The 17,304-nt window shown below is 50.1% G+C and overlaps 2 protein-coding genes across 11 annotated transcripts in view; both read right to left on the minus strand.

Moving 5' to 3' along the window:
• Positions 1–5,307, minus strand: part of CELF5 (CUGBP Elav-like family member 5) — a 39,916-nt gene extending 34,609 nt beyond the window's left edge. For all 10 annotated transcript variants that reach the window (XR_005814760.1, XR_005814759.1, XR_005814758.1 and 7 more), the window contains exon 1: positions 5,026–5,307. Coding sequence is in view for 6 of the 10 variants with exons in the window: in XM_040537879.1 (XP_040393813.1) it covers positions 5,026–5,299 (274 nt within the window). In the remaining 4 variants the exon portion in view is untranslated. The remainder of the gene's footprint in view (positions 1–5,025) is intronic.
• Positions 5,308–10,698: 5,391 nt separating this feature from the next.
• Positions 10,699–14,071, minus strand: LOC121060256 (activated RNA polymerase II transcriptional coactivator p15-like). The gene is made up of 4 exons (XM_040537887.1): positions 13,943–14,071; positions 13,567–13,683; positions 13,217–13,325; positions 10,699–11,338 (listed from the first exon to the last, which is right to left on the minus strand). Exons 1-4 carry the CDS (start codon positions 14,012–14,014, stop codon positions 11,259–11,261), a joined length of 378 nt encoding a protein of 125 aa, XP_040393821.1. The 5' UTR covers positions 14,015–14,071; the 3' UTR covers positions 10,699–11,258.
• Between the last annotated feature and the right edge of the window lie 3,233 nt (positions 14,072–17,304).

A 17,304-nucleotide genomic window follows, 5' to 3' on the forward strand; every position in this document is an offset into this window, starting at 1 on the left:
AGAACCCCCCCCCTCCACAAACAGCACAGGAGTATTAGATATTTCTAACAAATAATTAAAGCTCCTTATTGGACAGGTTTTGAACTGAGAACCGCTGCTCCAAGGCAGACATGGGATCACCAGCTAATTTAACAAATGCAACAGGAACAGAGAACATGCAGGTAAACTTTACTTCTCATGGCAAAGGCAGCTAGCCCTACCATGGGGGAGAAGCACCCCTTTGCTTTCTCTCTCCCCTCTCAGACAGCTGTGATGTCAAGCATGAGGAAAAGCCTCAAAAGCACCTGTATAACCAGAGAGACCAAAACCCATTTTTAACAGATTTGGAGGCCTGGTCACTGAAGTTCCAAACACAGATGCTGGCCTGCTTGATTCCACCTACTGCACTGAGATAATCAGGGTGAGATTTAGCACATAAAACTCTCAAGTCAGGAGCTGTGAACTAGCAATTTATCAGATTTGTATGCATTGGTACCACGTCCACATATAATGATGACAACATCCTTTCCTCAGCCTGACAGAGCCACCCAGATACGGAGAAGAGCGCCCTTCTTTTATCAGCAATCTACTCAACAGTGGGAAGACGTTTACAGAGCTGCAACAGGGCCCAAGTCACTCTCACTTCCACGTTTCCTGCTTTAGTTAACAGCAAATTCAGGTCACTGGCCGACAGGCTCATGCCACCCTGGGCACTTCTAACACCTGGCCCGTTGTGCCTGCTGAGACACAGTGTTAGAAATGCCCGGGGCTGTTGGGAGCTTCAGCATCACCAGCTGCTCCCAACGTGCTAACGCTAGACAGAAATGGAGAGAGCAGAGCCTTGGCCTCTGAAACAGCGAACCCACCTGCTTCAGCACTCGCTGCGTCAGACAGAACTGGGGAGCCTGACCAAATCCACTGGGAGCTGAGTGCTGGTTCATGGGTGGAACACATGGCAGGACAGGTCTGATGCCCACTCACCAGCTGCGCTATAAGCCACCAAAGGCTCCACGACATGCAAGAGGGAAAAGAATGAGGCAGAGAGACCCTGGACTTTGCCAGCTGTCCTTTGGCAGCAGAAACAGCACCAGGGGCTGCTCCAAAGGATCACAAAAGCCTTCCAAAGAGCTACAAGCCAGGAAATGCCTTTCCCACCTTCCCAGACGTCAAACACAGACGGTCCAACTGAAAATCCTGGCCTAGGTTGTCAGCTCCCTTTGAAACGAGAGACATGGCATGCTGCTACCGCACAGATCCTGTGCAGGAAGCCATCCTGTCCTCCAGCAAGAGCATTTATTAGTGACAATACTCTGCTTTGCCATCCTCTGGCATCTGCCCTCCCTCAGCTCCTCTGTGCATGTGACCATGAGTAATTAGTTCATTAAAATGGAAAAATTCATTAAAATCTTGCAAGAAGATAAACGGGCAGGGATGGACTTTACCAGTTGCTGGCCTTCAGGGGCTTGTCTGCCAGCCTGCAGCACAGGAAAAATCAGGGAAGACAGCAAAAACAACCACAGGGCTGGAATTTAGGGAGGCGGAATACTGAAAGAAAATGGGACTCAAAAGTTAGCAGGGAACCCACTCCACAGGTCTTCCCTGCCTGCGTGTTTGGGTGTATGTCTATCCTACATCTGTAACTGAAAGCAGTTGGTGTCCCATGAATTACAGGCTCCATCTTGGGACCACACCACACGTCGGTGCCAGGCCTCCCAGAACGAGCTGCCACCTAGATGGACAGACGTGCATTGTGATCACGTTTTGCCTCCACTTCCAAGAGGTGATGGGGTACGCTGCCTTTGGCTGACTACAGAAGAGGCTGCATGGTTTGCATGGGTGCTGTTCTCCAAAGGCTGTGTGTGGGTCAAGGTGCTTCACACTATTACCTACCCATCCTACTCCCACCGGCTCCAGAAAGGTTTTCAGCTCCCCGCAAGCAAAAAGCAGCCTTGTTCCACTTGCAAGACACTACAGTAAAAAGATATTATGTGCCAGACTCTCCCTACAAACCACACATTGACTCTGGGATTTACAGTCCCTTCAGATCCTAAGCGTTACTCTAGACATCAGCAGTCTAAAGCCTTGAGTAAGAAAAGGCTGTCAGTTTGCAGAAGAGAGGGCTTTCCAGATTCAACTTAGCATTTAAAATCTCGTCAAATACTTCAGCAGGGGAAGCAGGGAGTCAGCAGGGAGCTTATCTACAAGCCTACAGAAGCTGAGTCAAAATTCAGCTGCTAGTGAGGCACAGGACACTGAGATTGTTATTGCATCCTTGCCCTTTGGAAAAGCCACCCACCTGTCCCCAGACGCCCCGTGAGAGGGTTGCTCCTGCCCCTGCAATTTCCCAGCAGTTCAGTTCCATATCTCATACTACAGAGTCCCTTGGCTTCCTCTCTCGTGGCACTGCAAGGAAATCCATGCAGGAGAGCACAGCTGACGCTCTTGTAGGAACTGCATTCTGCCCAATCCTGGAACCTGAGGCCAAAAATTTCCACTTGATTCTCCCTATTCAGTCTCCTCTGACCCATTCCAGAAGCCTGTTCAAATGCCTCCCTGTTCTTTCCATGAAAATATTAGCTTTAAGAAAAACACAGCCATTAACATGCAAATACATCTGTGATTAACATAAACAGAAACACTGCCTCATGAATACTATTAGGAGACTGGAATAGCATCAACTACCAATAGCCAGGTTCCTGAGGCCATTAACAGTCAGACACTAACAAAGCCACTTCATAACTCTGTTCATTTCTGCCACACCTGTAAGATCTTCCTCTGCCTCCAGAGAATTCATCAGTTCTCAGCACATGTACAAAGCAGTCCACAGGGGATAGCTCTTGGACTCCACAGTCCAATTCACACCTTCATGCCCCCATTCGGCCCTTTCCATCTTTCTGTCCTCCCTGGGGACAGGAGGAGCTGCTCAACTCCCAGTGTTAAGCTGCAAGGGATTGCAAGAAGAGTTGTTGGTCTTTACTGGTAGTGCTGGCTTCTCAGACAAGTGCTTTTCCCCATTTTGCGAAAGAAAAAGAAAAAGCAGATGGAAGATGCATGCAAGCTCTCAATCACTTCTTGCTGCAGATCAGGGAATGGGGGGAAAGAAAACTGAATCTGCTGTTTCAACTGCCCCAGGAAGATTCTGTATGGTACAGGGATGAGTGCATAGGACTTGCCAAAGCCTTCCACAGCCCAGGGGCTGTGAAGCCCTGACCAGGCCCTGTGACAGTGCTTCCCCTGCTGCTGGCACCCTGCAGGCCTGCTGATACCAAGGGGAGCGGAGCAGCTCCTCGCCAGCTTAGCCTTCTTGCATGCAGCCTACACTGAGACCCAGTAAGATGGAAGGGGAAGACTGGGGCCAGGGATGCCTGGACTGTGGGTCTAACTTGTTCACTGGGTATTAAACCCCTCCACATCCTTGTGGAGGAATGACATGCGTTGCTGAGTCCCGAACCAGGCTGAGGGTCTACACATAACCCAAGCCAGCAGGAAAGGAATCCCAATCTTTCCATTTGTACAAAACAGAGGGACCAAAAGAAACGGAAGGTGTGTGGAGATGGCTGTACAGCAGCTATCAGAAGAACGTGTGCATCCGAATGGCCTTCTCTGGACAGAACAGAGCACAACAATGCCTGACCAACACCTGCATCCACTCAAAAACATCAAAACCAAATGAATATTTATTTTGCTGCATGAACCCTGCATTTAGCAAGTTCCTCTCACACCAATCTAGCTAATACCAGTGCTGCCCCCTCTAACTTCCTATCTCCAGAATCTGCCTCCTGCCTGGAACATGACCTCAGAGCACACAGCCTGTATTAAATAAGTCAACCGCAATGAAATGTGCGATCACCTCATGCCTTGAGCCCATTCTCCTCCTACTGGGTTTGGAACCTGGCTGCTCGCTGTCAGACAGTAACAGGTTTGGACTCGGTCCCACACACGCACAGACACATAAGCACACGACGTGTTGGTTCTGAAGTCCCAAGTCAGACTCGCTTCTTCAGCTAAATTCAAGCCAGCCCAACTCTGACAGGCTTCAATGAGGAACTTTGCCGTTTTATGTTGGGGCTAGATTTGACTTTTTGTTTGGAAATACACTCATTTTTCTGTTGTCCCCTTCTCTCTCTGCTCAGTTTGGAAGTGTTAGACTAGCCGTGGCACCCACAGTTTGGGTTGGTTTTTGCATTTTGTCTTTTTTTTTTTTTTTTTTTTTAACATTTTCGCCACAACATGAAACCAAAGGCATCAGGACTGAATGCAACTCCCCCAGCTCTGGCAGGCACCACCACACGGCCCCATCACAAATCATTTTAGGGCACAGAGGCCCAGGCCAGGCACCAACAGTTTTACAGGTACTTCCCGTAGGATACCTGCAGGCTGGCTATGCGTGTGCCAGGCAGCGGCGCTGAGATCACTCTATCAGATTTCACAGCAAGCAGGCTCTGTGAATTCCCGTTCATTGCTGGAGCAGCAGTGATCCTAAGATCCTAAACGTCTGCTACGGGTGGGCTGGAACTGCTCCACAGAGGGAGCTGACATACTGAACGCGACAGCTATTCAAAATACAGCTTTCAGACGCAACAATAAACGTAGCTAAACAAGCCGCCTCAAACTTTTTAGCATAGACTAAAGCTCTTCCAGCGATCTAGTGCTCCAGAAGGCCCCTTATCTCTCCCAACCACCACCGTAAACAGCAGGTTTGGCTGCTTCCATTCTTTGTTACGCAGACTTCAGGTTTATGGCACCGTACCACGGCCAGGGAGGGGGTCTGAGGGCACGGCGCGAGCTGCCGCCCCCTTCCCGAGGGCTCCTGGTGCGGGCCTCGGCGACCCCAGCCCGCTCAGCGACGCTTTTGTCACGGCGGCCCCGCTCCAGGCCGGGGCCGCGCGGGGGCTGCGGGGCGCCGGGGGCCCGGCAGGAGGGAGCCGGCGCGGGCCGGGCCCGGGCTCGGGGCCGCCCTCGGGCAGCGGGTGGGAGACGCCGAGCCCTGGGGACGGGGGAGCGGGGGCAGAACCGGCTCGCGGGGACCCGGCGGGGGCCGCTCACCCTTGTGCATGCCGGTGTAGCGGTCCTTGAGCACGGTGAGCTCGTAGATCTTGCCGAACTGCTCGAAGAGCGGCTTGAGGTCCTTCTCCTCCAGGTTGCGCGGGATCTGCCCCACGAAGAGCTTGATGGCGTCCAGGTCCTTCATGCTGCCGGGCTGCGCGGGGGGCTCCGCGCCGCCGCTGCTGCTCATGGGGGAGGCTCGGCGCGGCGGCGGCGGGGCGGGCGGGAGCGGCGGCGGCTGCCTCCTCGCCTCGCCCTCGCGGAGTCTGGCCATGCCCCGCGCCCGGCGCGGCTGCGGGCGGGCGGCCGAGGGAGGCAGCGCGGCTGGGAACAGCCCCGCCGCCAGCGCCGCCGCCGCGGCGCCACAAAGGAGCGCTCGGCAGCGCCCCCTGCGGGCCCGCGACGGCGGCGCGGGGCCGGAGCCCCTCGGCCTGGGGTGCCGCGCAGCTGCGGGAGGCTGCCGCGGAAGGAAGGGGGGCCCGCTCCGCCCGGGGCCCTGGGCCCAGCGCCCGCAGCCCGCGGGAGAGCTCCCGGCAGCCGCAGGCAGGCCCGGGGCTCTCGACAGGAGCTCCCGTAGGAGCTGGTGCTCATCCCTGGGCAGCCTGCCCCGGGCTCTCAGGAAATGAGGCACCGTTGTTCCTTGCAGAAAGGGAGCTTGCTCTGTCCTGCTGGCAGATGAGGCAGGCCACGACCCACTGCCTCCGGGATCGTATTCTGAAATCAGTATCGAGCCCCGTTCCCCTCAGTGTCTCGGCACGGGGGGCTGGAGGCAAAGCAACTGCTTAAAGCAGAAAATTTCCCGACCACAACAGGGCAGCGAGCACCACCCCAAGCGCCTGTCCTGAGGCTGAGCTGCAACATCACCCCCCTGGCCCCTTCCTGACAACCCTGGCCAGGTCCCTCTATCCCAGGCCCACCTGGACAAAAGCCCCCTGCTTTTGAAAAGCTCAGCTTCTACCTGCGGCCTGGCTGCAGTATTTCCAGCCAGGTCCTGTTCAGGCTGCAGTGGATGGTCTGAAGCAGCTGGCACGTCCTTGTTTCAGCAACCATTGTTGCTGCCAGGGGCAGACCTGCCTCCTTGCATCACCACGAGGACTGCTCTCCCACCAGCTCCTCCAGCTCACACAGATGCTGTGAGGCAGCAGAGGACATCAGCTGTCTGAGAAGCACATTCAGGTGGCCCAGGCCTTCTCATCATTGCTCCCATCTCTGCTACACCAGGGTGATGCTCAGGCACCAAACAACCAAGGCTTTTGCCCCACGAGGCACGGCTGCCCTCACCAGTGCAGTCCCAGGGACACAGCCCGGGCCCAAGGCTTTACAAAGTAGCAGGGTGCAGGCGCAGCTTGGCCTCTCTTCTCCACCTTGCTCTGCCTCTCTGCCGGCAGCTTCCTGCCAGCTCCCAGTACTCTTGTCCTGGATCCTGAGGGTGGATGGAAGCAGTGGGCAGAGGAGGGGAGACCTGCTATCCAACACATGCACCCGGTGAAACAACAGCTCCATGCTCCCAAACACAGCAGCCCAACTCAAATTCCCCTCGTGTCTGCTCCTCACATCCTATCCTCCTTCCTGCCCTCTCCCCACAGTGCCCCACGTGCTAGCTCACGCAGCTTGCCTCCCAGGGCACTGGCTCAAATACTGCCCAGATGTTATACCTGATTTTACCAAAAAAAAAAAAAAAAAATCTGACTCCAGGCCCCTGCAGCAGGAGAGACTTGTAGCAAGTTTCAAAGCTTGCACCTGGGCAGGAAAGGTTAGGAGAAAGTGGCTGAAGCGTCAGGGGAAGGAAAAGAGAGGTCCCAATCCTAGGAAGCAGAGGGAAGAAAAATGAGAGCACAGTTCATGTATGAGCAACCTGGCTCCCAGGTTGAAGCCACAGCAAATGATAAGCACCCCTGTAGAACCAGAGGCACACACTGGCCCTAAATAGAAGGTAACTGTGGATTCCTTCCTCTTCATTACTGTGCTCAGCAGACAATTGCAATCCTTCTCCACGAGTTTTGTACCCTTCTTTCTCTAGCCCTGGCTGTCATCCTCCCCTGCATGTGCAGCTGCCAGAGCATTTATTCAGAGCCAGCAGGTGAAAGAGAGCTTACTGGAATTTGCATCCAGGATTTTTACTCAAACGGACTCACAAAGGCCCTCAGCTTGTTGCAGTCTGGCCCAAACCCAGGGGTCACTGCAAGGTGTCTCCGTGTTCTTGGTGTAGAACTGCCTTGGGTTTGAGGGTGGCACCAGTCCTAAAATTCACCCTCAAAAATAAACTCCCCTCCTCACACTGGTCAAGCTTCCTGTTCATATTTCCTGCAGACATTGCCAGGGTTATGCCATATATTCAGAGGCCACAGATGCATCAGCTGGGAAGCCTATGACATGTCAAACCATCCTCATTTTTAACAGCTGCAAACAAATACGACAACCGTAAAACCAAGGCACACTTATCACAACAGCAACAAGCTCTACCTTGGATGATCGTGGCTAAGCAAGTCATATTTTCAAGTACCCTTCCTTGCCTAGCCTGCTTTTTCATGCCAGGTGCTCCAGCACAAGCTGCTCTAGGTTTATGTTCTGGCATGAGAGACCTGGTGCCTCAGGTAGAAAGTGTCTATTTAGAGAGAAAGAATCCAGTATCTTTTGGAGTCCATGAACAGACATATTATAATAATCCCTGACTGCAGCAGAGAAAAATAGGCATAAAAATACTGCTGGTAAATGGGAAAGAGAACAGCTGTCAGTCAGCACCTGGAAACAGTTTACAGAGCCAGATGGAGAATATACCACAGTAAAAGGATTAAGGGGTAGATAAAAGATAGTCATAGCACCAAGAGAGAGTGAAAAGGAGAAGTAACAGGTCACCTTCGCAGATGACAAATAAGTTGCTTGTGTCATTGAAGAAGGCTGGAAGGGAGAGCTGAAAGGGGGCATGGCAGAGCTCAGTGGCATAATTCCCAGGGAATGAAGGAACAGGTTATTCCCAAACCTGAGACAATACTTCAAAAAGAAGCTGTTAAAGAAAAACCACATTGTGTGCTGAGGACGTTTCACGTGTGCAGAGAGATGTTTGCCAGGAGAAAAAGGAGAAAAAAAAAACCTGCTTTCTTTAAGCATCTCTGTGCCTTCCTGGCTTCACGCTGGCATAACAGTCGTTGGATTTAGACAGAAGCAGCTCATGCTAAAAGGTATAGAGGCCCAGTCCTGTGGCCAGAATTTGAGAAGGGCTCAAAGGATACTGGAATGGCAAAATACACATTACATTAAGAGTGCCTGTCCTTTCTTTCCAGCCCCTAAAGGCATTGAGGAACGGAGAGAATACCAGCTGTGGCCCTGAACGTCCACATCACGTAGGAGACAGCACTTGAGGCAGAAAATCTTCACAGCAGCCCAGGGGGAGGGATCTTTCAAGGATCAATCAAAACAACCTGCCTTCCCCCATTTGCTCCCTAGGCAGTAGGGCCAAAGGTCTAGTTAAAAATGCCTTGGCAGAAAATACCCCAGCAACAATAAGGTATCTGAAGCAAATATCGGTTCCTTCGTGTCACTTGAAGGTTTCTGCTCTGGAGTAAGAGGTTCTGCAGAGCAAACTGCTCCGAAACAGACAGATTGACAGCATAAGAGAAAGACAAGCAAAAGAGTACAACTTACTGCTATAACCTTTCATCCTCTCATTTACCAAGACTTTGTTGGTTACTTTTGGTTGGGGTAACAGATATCCAGTGAATCTCACATTAACTTTTTAACATTTTAACTTTACGACAAACCAAAAATTAACTATTTCTTAACTTCTGGTCATAAAATCCACAAGCCTTATCTCTTAACAGCAGGCAGATTAGAAACGAACAAAGATTCCAGATATTTTTCTGATCAAGAGCAGCCGTCCTTTGAGGATGTATTAAAAAAGCCTTGTTGCCTGTTAAATAGTTGGGGTTGTTTGCAAACTGCTTCTCCTAACTCCTAAAGAGAAAACCAGTTAGAAAGCAATAGAACAGGCTCCTTCTCTATCAGTTACGGGAAGGCCACTCTTTGGCTCTAGAACCACATAATATTCAATTGAGCTGATCAAGTTCAGTTAAGCGCTGATGATTTGACCTGGCGCTACCCCTCCCCTCCCCACTCTCCCTCAGTAGTACTCCTGGAGTGGCCATCATGTATGGAGATGGTTGTTCTTGTCACACGCTTTAGTCTGGGTACCCCAGGGCTGGGACAAAAGGATGGAGCCTCCCTCGCATCTTGGGGTTCATGTCTACAGCCTGTGCTTCAGGAGTACATGACCAGCCTTACCCAAACAGTGAAACATTTCTGCTGTGGATGCAGAAATTGGGCTTTGACTGCAGTATGAGCAGTCTTGCCCACATACCTACACCTTTGCAAGAGCTTGCAAAGCTTGATCTTATGACAGTTCATTGACGAATGACTGTCAGGACTGCCACAATCCTACACCCCGCATTTTAGGATGATTTGAGGTGAGGAGCAGTAGCATCTTTTTGCAAGCCATCTAATTAAAGTCAAGACCTTTAAATTCCAGAGGACTGCCAGATTTACAAGACCAATTGCCTCTACTCCCCTTTCCTTCCTCAGCTCAGTAGCTTTTCGTATACTTCTAGCATTACCTAGGGACTTTATCTCTCAGGTAATTTTCTAAGCACTGTCCCATTCTTACTGGGAAGTTACCTTCTCAGCCTGCTTTTTCCTTTTTCTCTTTTTTTTTTCCTAAGTTCTTTATCTTTCCATTACATTTAGCCTCTGAAGAGTGTATTACGGCATTATATCAGTGATACTCCCCAGGAATAAGCTTGCAGCATAAACAACCTGCCTTTGCGACAGTGTAGTACACTGATGCTCTCTCACTACTGGAGTCAAAGAAATACAACACTGGGCTAGAGACTAGCTGAACGCAGGATCAGAGGGGAATGCCTCAGTCATTAAGTCTGCCCATTTCCACCCCCCCCCACGCAGCTACAGGACCAAGCCCTTCAAAATTTAGTTAAGAGACAGTTTTATGGGGAAAGATTTTTTTTGCTCTCTTGCTATCCCTAGCGAAAGTTACAGCAGTTACAAGTTCAGCATTTAGGAAAGCTTATTTTCAGTTCACAGCTCCACCTCGCATCTTCCACCCAACCCTGAGCTGTTGCAGCCCCAGCACCTCTACAGAGCAAGGGCCTTAGTACCTCCTACTTCACTGAGGTGTTGCAAGTGTCAGATGGATATATTTAAGAGCAGGAAGCATTCGGATACTATGGAAACCAGGGCAAGGGAAGAACCTAAAATAGATGGAAGACGCAAGCTGTTGCAAAGTCTGGAAAAGTCTTGCTGAGGAAGGCTGTGCTTGCCACAGCCAATATCAGAGTGTGAACCGTTCAGAGCTCAAGCAGAAAATACCCTCCTTCTACTCTTTCCACAGCTTGTAATTTTTCCTCTTTCTATCTTAGGCTTTTAATTTCCCCTCTGTTTAATAAGCCTCCTACTTACAAGCTCCTTTGAATGATTCACATCCTAGCTTGCCTTTCCCATGGCCTGGAGTAGACTGCCGTCTGACTGCAGGATTATTGGGACTATATCATAAGAATAAACACTAAAGAGCACTCTCTTGAAAGAGAAATACGATAGCAACCTACCAAGAAGGGTGCCTGAAACAAGGAGTTAAGTTGCCAGCCTGTGAAACACTACCTCTCCTTATAATGCAAACACATTTATTGTGCGTATTCACCCTCTACAAACAAACCAGTTGCTGAAGTATAACAACACCCTTCTTCACTCAAAAAAAAAAAAGTCCCACAAACACAGAAAGTACTTGGAATAGCCAAAACGGCATGTGGAAGAAACACAGAATATGCCAACATGAAGTATACAAAAGCCATCTTACTCAACACCCAACCAAGTGGAAGACAGTAACAGATGCGGAGCAGTCAAATCACTCCACAGGGTAGACTGCCAGCCATCCACCCCTGGAAAGCCAGGCTGGAGTCATGGTTCCCTCACTAGCACAGACCTCAAGGCTGCTTGAGAGCAGAAGTGCCTTAGTCTTACTTCACAGCGCTGGCTCTAGTTCCACCTGCTCATTACAAGCTAGTTCTTGAAAATAAGAAGAGTCTCTGGCCTTTTTAGCATTACCACCACCTCAATGACGAAGCCCCAGCCAGGCGAGGGAAAAGCTCCGGGTAGGAATTCTTGGCCCTAGGATTCTCAGTGCATTCAAAGGGAAAGAAACTGACTGAAGGTGTCCAACATTCTTCGTCTTAGAATATCTTGACTGCAGCATCAATATCAGGAATGATTTTCTTCAGCTGGTTCCACTGTTCTGCAGACAGGGCAATCCCTACAAACAGAGGAAGGAGAGGTTTCAGAGCAGGTAAGGGGTAAGCATCAAGTAGCGCCCCATACGGGGCTCCCTCAGACTAGCTACAGAAGGGAAAGCTGGAATCTGAGGTAGAGGCCCAGACCAGAAACAGAGGCAGCCTTCTGAGCATGGCAGTTGTGTCAGTGCTTCAGCACTCGCATCAAGAAGTACCCAGTGTTATCACAGAAGCACCATGTGAGAACATAAGCTCAGGTTGCCTTTCAGGGAGTCCCACAGCCCCTTAGAGTCTATTCCCTAGAAAAATGCCCACTGACATCAGCTGGAAAGGGATTCTAGGAAAGTCTTGCTCCACCCAGCAGTTCGGACGCCATCCTTTCCACTGCCCAAAGGGAATGCCAGCTCAAGCTCTATTTAGAAAGCCTGCTGCTAACAAGAAATTGGTACTATAGCTTCAGCACTAGAGAAGAACTGGCTTCTTTTTAGATCCAGTAGAGATAAGGCCTTCATCTCTCTTAGGAAAGAAATATGGTGGTGGAATTGCTGAGTACGTTCCAGCAAGATGTTACCAGCTTGTTCCTTTTGGCTCTGTTAAGAAGTACATTAAAGAACTAGGGCCTGAGCTTTATTAGTTTCTCTAGATAAAAGTCAGGGGCCAAGAACTCCTGAGAAAAAACAGCAGAGGTATTACTTAAATGAAGAATATTTCTTCACGATTTCTGTTCTAACAGATCTTCTGTCTTATTTTCCAGCTGTGCTTCTTCCAGCCTGGAAGTAGCCCACAATGCTCCTTTCCCTCCCTGCTCCAAAAGACACAGAAAGCCTTCATGGCTCTGCTTCCAACTTTCATTACAGCATAAACAGTTCCCTCTTTGTGAGTAATTTATAGTTGTAACTTCTCTGAAGAAAATTAATTTCTGTAAGGAAAAACAAGTTTACTGGTTATGAAGCAAACCAAGCTGAAAGAAATTCATCTGCCTTGACACAAAAATCAGTAGCAAGGACCAAAAGGTTCCTCAAGGAATCCCACATTATCTGAATCTTTGCTGAGCACTAGAGCACATGTGGCAGGAGGGAAGAGTGACCTAACAGTCTGGAGCCCGTGAACTTTGAGGCAAGCTGGCAAGTCACTGTCAAATTCTCAGAGCAAAAGGCCTACACTGAACAGTGACTCATCAGTTAAAGAGCTCTGAAGAAAAATGTGTTTTCTCTGTCACAGCTCCCTTTGCTTGCATCGCCTGCTCAGGTAGCACTGCTGCAATGAGCCACCAAGTTGTGCCACTAGATCACATCATCAAATACCTTGCTAGGAAAAGGCACACCTAACCCAGTGACATGGAAGTCTCAGCAGGGATCCAGGAGAGTCTTAACATTTCCACCTCCACGCAGAAGGGGAAGGATGGATTTGTTTCTGAGAGGCTCTCCTTGCCAAGCACAGCTCCACCATCAGATTACAGGTAAATCTACAAAATGCCACCTTTCTGTCCTCAGCATCATCAATGCCAAAAGACAAGTTTGTCTGTTAGCAGTAGGTCACTAGGACTAGTAGGCAGCAGAGGCAGTGATTTCAGCCTCCCCTCCTCCACCACACAGTTCTGCCCCTGCCAACAGCCCGAGAAGGGACTGCTGATCAGAGATGGAACCAGAGTCCTTCACAGCAGCTGCCAGCACCGCTCCTCATAGCAGTCCGGCCAACCTCGAGATCTCACCAGAGACTTGTACTCACCCCTGCTTTGTGCTTTCTTCAGCTTTTGCCATGCAGACTGAGAAAGCTCTAAACGCTCTGAGGTGTTTGCTCAGCACCCCAGCCCCTCAGTGTGGCACACACAGATCTCCCTAATGCTGAGAAGGCAATGCTAAGCCAGAGGCAGAACCACCGCCTAAAGAAGGTAGCTGTACCTTTCCTCCCCGGCTTCATGTCTCCCTCCTTGTCCACATAGAACTCCCTGATGTCCACGAGGACCTTCCCCTTGAAGCAGGACACTCGGACATATCGCATCTTCCCAATCTGCAGGTGTACAGAACCAGTGTTAAGCCCAGCCCCGTGACAAGCTCCTCTGCAGCCCGCAGGGCTGCTGGGTCATTCACAATGCCAGAATAGTGCTGGAGGAACAGCAGGCAGCCAAGGTGCACCCCAGGAAGTCAGCCCAGCTATGAAATGCTCCGTTACAGCACAGGAGGTGACGACAGGGAGCCCCGTACGAGGGGAAGGAAGGTGTGTTCCTGGAGCCAGGCTCTGCCCTGCGTACCTGGAACATGCCCTCTTCTTCGCTGTCTTGTCCCTGAGGCTTTGCTGTCACCCCTGGAGGTCTGGCCTCACTTTCTGGCCTTTTCTCTGACTTAGAAGACATTTCTTTCTTTCTTTTCTAGAAAGAGAGATCACCAGCTCCAACAGCCACGGCGAAGGAGCCACAGCCCTTCATCCCGCGCGGCGCCGCGGGTCCAGGCCCGCAACCAGCGCGCACCGCGGCCGCCGGGCACCTCCACAACCCGGGGGACGCCGGGCCTGGGGCCGTCCCCGCAGCAGCGGCACGGCCGCCCCCGGGGGGCGCAGCGGGCCCGGCCCAGTGGTGAAGCGGTGGCCGGGCGGCTCCCCCTGCGCCCCGGGGCGGTGGCTGCGGTTACCTTCGCCCCCTCCCCTCCTCCTCCTCCGGGCCCACGGCCGCTCGGCCTCGCCGGCTCCTCGGCCCCGGTCATCCCACCGGCAGCGCCGGACCCGGCCCCACTCGCACCCGGCGGACCGCGGCGCCCGCAGAGGCCGCCCGCCCCCTCGAGGGACCAGGCCCCGCCTGGCACCGCCCCGGGGCCGCCGGGAGCCGCTAGCCGGGAGGGGCCGGCCCGGGGAGCCCCGCTCCAGCGGCGACCGAGGGGCCCGGCCAGCGGTGCCGGGGCTCGGCCCGGGGGCAGAGGGGCTGCAGCAGGCAGAGCCCCCCCGGGGCGTGCAGAGGTCCCGCTCCCCACCCCTGCTCTCTTCAGAAGTCGGACGGAACAGATCGCTTGCACCATTTGTAATTTGAAGGAATAATTAGTTGGTGCGTGCTCAGAAGGTCGCGTCGTGACGCCAGGTGGCACAGCGGCCTCCCGCTCACCTGCCTGAGCAGCCAGAGCAGGCCGGTCCTCGCCCTGCCAAGCTGCCTCGCGTAAACTTTCATTGCTTCAAATCAGCAAGAACCCAGCAAGTAAATGGGAATTTGCTCACTTCAGGGTGCTGGAATCTGGCTTGGACTCTGTAAATGTTTTCTATCAAACTATTTTACTGTTGGCAGCATAGAAGGGTTGACGTCTGCCTGCCTCTGAACACATGCATTTTCTCTCCTTCTGTATATTCCCCTCTTTATATACATTCCAATTTTTTAAGCTTCCAGCACCACATCATTCTCCAACAAATCTGTTCATCAAACCTACTTGCACTTGGTTTATTTTTCCAAATGAAAAAGGGACAAACAAGAAAATGAAAAATGCTAAAATACTTAAATACCATTACATTTATAATCAGAAAGAATGTTAATAAACTGCATTGACTTTGCTAATAGTTTTTTTAAATATTCACCTCAATATACATTTGTTCTTGAGGACACACAAGAGATAAATGAATTAACATTACTAGATAAATCAACACTTTTTCCTGAGCTGCAAACTTCAGATTACAACTTTTGAAGTTGCTATCCAATAACTACAAGTGAAAACTAAGCAAATCAAAGGGAGCTAGTAAGAGTCCACACTTCAACACCCAGAGGCCCAATTTACTGGGACACATGGTAGCACCCCCATTATTTCAGATCAGTAAGTCAAACCACACGGCTTTTAAATGCGCGTAAAAGCTTGGCCATGAGGTGTTGGAGAAGCTCTGTTTTGGTTTGTGTTATGAACATGAGCAAGTGTGATTTAAAAAACAGAAACAAAACAAAACAACAACAACAACAACATGACCCAAACCCAATGCCCACAATAATTTGGGGGTATTTGTGGTTTTAAAGGTTTAAAATAGATTGTAGTTACTCTTCCAGCCAGAGGTAGTGGGGTACCTATATCCATTTTGACTTCAAGGTCCTTCCTCTTAGCACTCTGTGAGTACAAGGATGGAATTCGTATTGCATAGTAGTACTTATAGCAGGGAACCTCTCCGATTTGGGAGATAAATTACAAGAGTCCAAACTACTCACATGTAATCCCTAGTGCCTCAGCTGGCGGGGAGAGAAGTGGACAGAAAGAATGAAACAGCTTCAGTGCTTAAATCCTGTTGGAAACGCAAATTTCTGCAAACCACAGACTTTGACAGCACCAGGACAACAGGTGAAGTCAGACAGATAGTGAAGAACATTGTTTTATGGCTAGAAAGGTAACTGCTAGCTAGTTGTGTATATGCGGGCATGTGCTTTCATGCTTCTTCCTTCCAGGCCTGGGAAACTCATGATAAAAGGATAGGTAAAAATAGGGGTGCGAGGATCTGCTACACAGAGCTCTTATATAATGTGGAGAACTTTATTTTACCAGAACAGCTGCTGCATTTCTGCCTCTGTGTGTCACGGTGGTAACAGGAGGAATCGGATGTGCTGCAGTATGCATCAGCACCATTTTTCCTGTTCTTTTAAAACCTAGCAGAATAGTAGGGGCTATTTACATGCTTCTCTGTCAACTTCCCAAAGGAAACATAGCAACGTTGGAACTAAGTTCACTCCCAGGATGGGCACTCTGTTCCAGCTACGATAAAGTTGGAATTTGACTATCTCAGATTTGAGTATATAATGTTTCAGCATACGCACACTTTGATCAGAAGCATAAACCCTTATCTGTAGTAGGAAATACTTTCTATGGCAGTCAGGTAACTATAATGAAACACATCTAATCAGATTACGGGATAAATTACCCTCGTGCATGAGAGAACAATGCACTATCCCAGCTGCCCCCAGAGTATATGAACTTTCTCCATTTACCTCTGTCGACCTTTCTTTTACACAGTTGCCACTGGCTTCTGGCACTGCATCAGGAGCGATATTTTACTGTTGAAGCCACAAGGAGATAAAGTGTTTGCTTTAATGCTACAGCCCTGCCAAGGACATAGCTGGAAAACTGAAGGTTGATAGTCTCCACTGCAAGGAAGAATGCTCTAGGCCTGTTCTGCCTCTCTTGCCACTACTTGTAAATTTTAAAGTGCATCAAGTCAAGCTGAAGCAGGATTGCTAATAATTTTGGCTTTCTTATTTGTTTCCATTGAAGTAATAGAGTTTCATTAAGCTTGGTTAAGTAATATGCTGGACTGGAGGGGACACACCCTGTCCAAGAGTAACACGCTAGAAACATACAGTACAGCTGGAGGCCTCTGGTACCGCTTCCAGCTATTCAGAACCTACAGAGAAGTTCTCCAGATAGCCACTGTACTGCGCATGTTCTATACCCACACAGTCCAGATCTACACCTTCCCAGAGCACAGTATGTGCAGTCTCTAAGTGCAGAGCATAAGAATCAGTGGAACACAACCAAAGCTCATCTTCTAGCCACCCAAGAACAAGCAACCACTTTCTGAAGTCATTATAAATTCATTTGGCAGAGGAGCGTCACAAATACTTCATGCATGCAGAGAGACATATTTCAACAAGCACAAAAAACGCACACTAGAAAAAAGGCAAGTTTTCCTGTAGGGCTGATATTTCAGGAGTGCTTGATACCATGCCACCTGCTGATATTACAGGGAGCCAGAGACAACAGCATGCTCTCCTTGAGAGGAAAAGACCCTTTAAAGTACGAGTTGCTACACATCAGCAGAAAGCATGCGCAATGGGACAAAGGTACTCCAAAGAGACTACAGCAAAAGAAACAAAGATGGATGGAAACCCATGCTTTTGTCATCCCTCCCTACAGACAATGGGACATGGATAGTGGCCTAAAAAAAAAAACAAAAAAAAACCTTTAAGGAGCATGCACACAGCAGCTGTAGTGCATACAAGGATGCACAGCTTTAATTTTCCTTGTGTACAAAAGAAAAGGGA

The sequence above is a fragment of the Cygnus olor genome, chromosome 26 (assembly GCF_009769625.2).
Source record: "Cygnus olor isolate bCygOlo1 chromosome 26, bCygOlo1.pri.v2, whole genome shotgun sequence".
Taxonomy (NCBI): Eukaryota; Metazoa; Chordata; class Aves; order Anseriformes; family Anatidae; genus Cygnus; species Cygnus olor.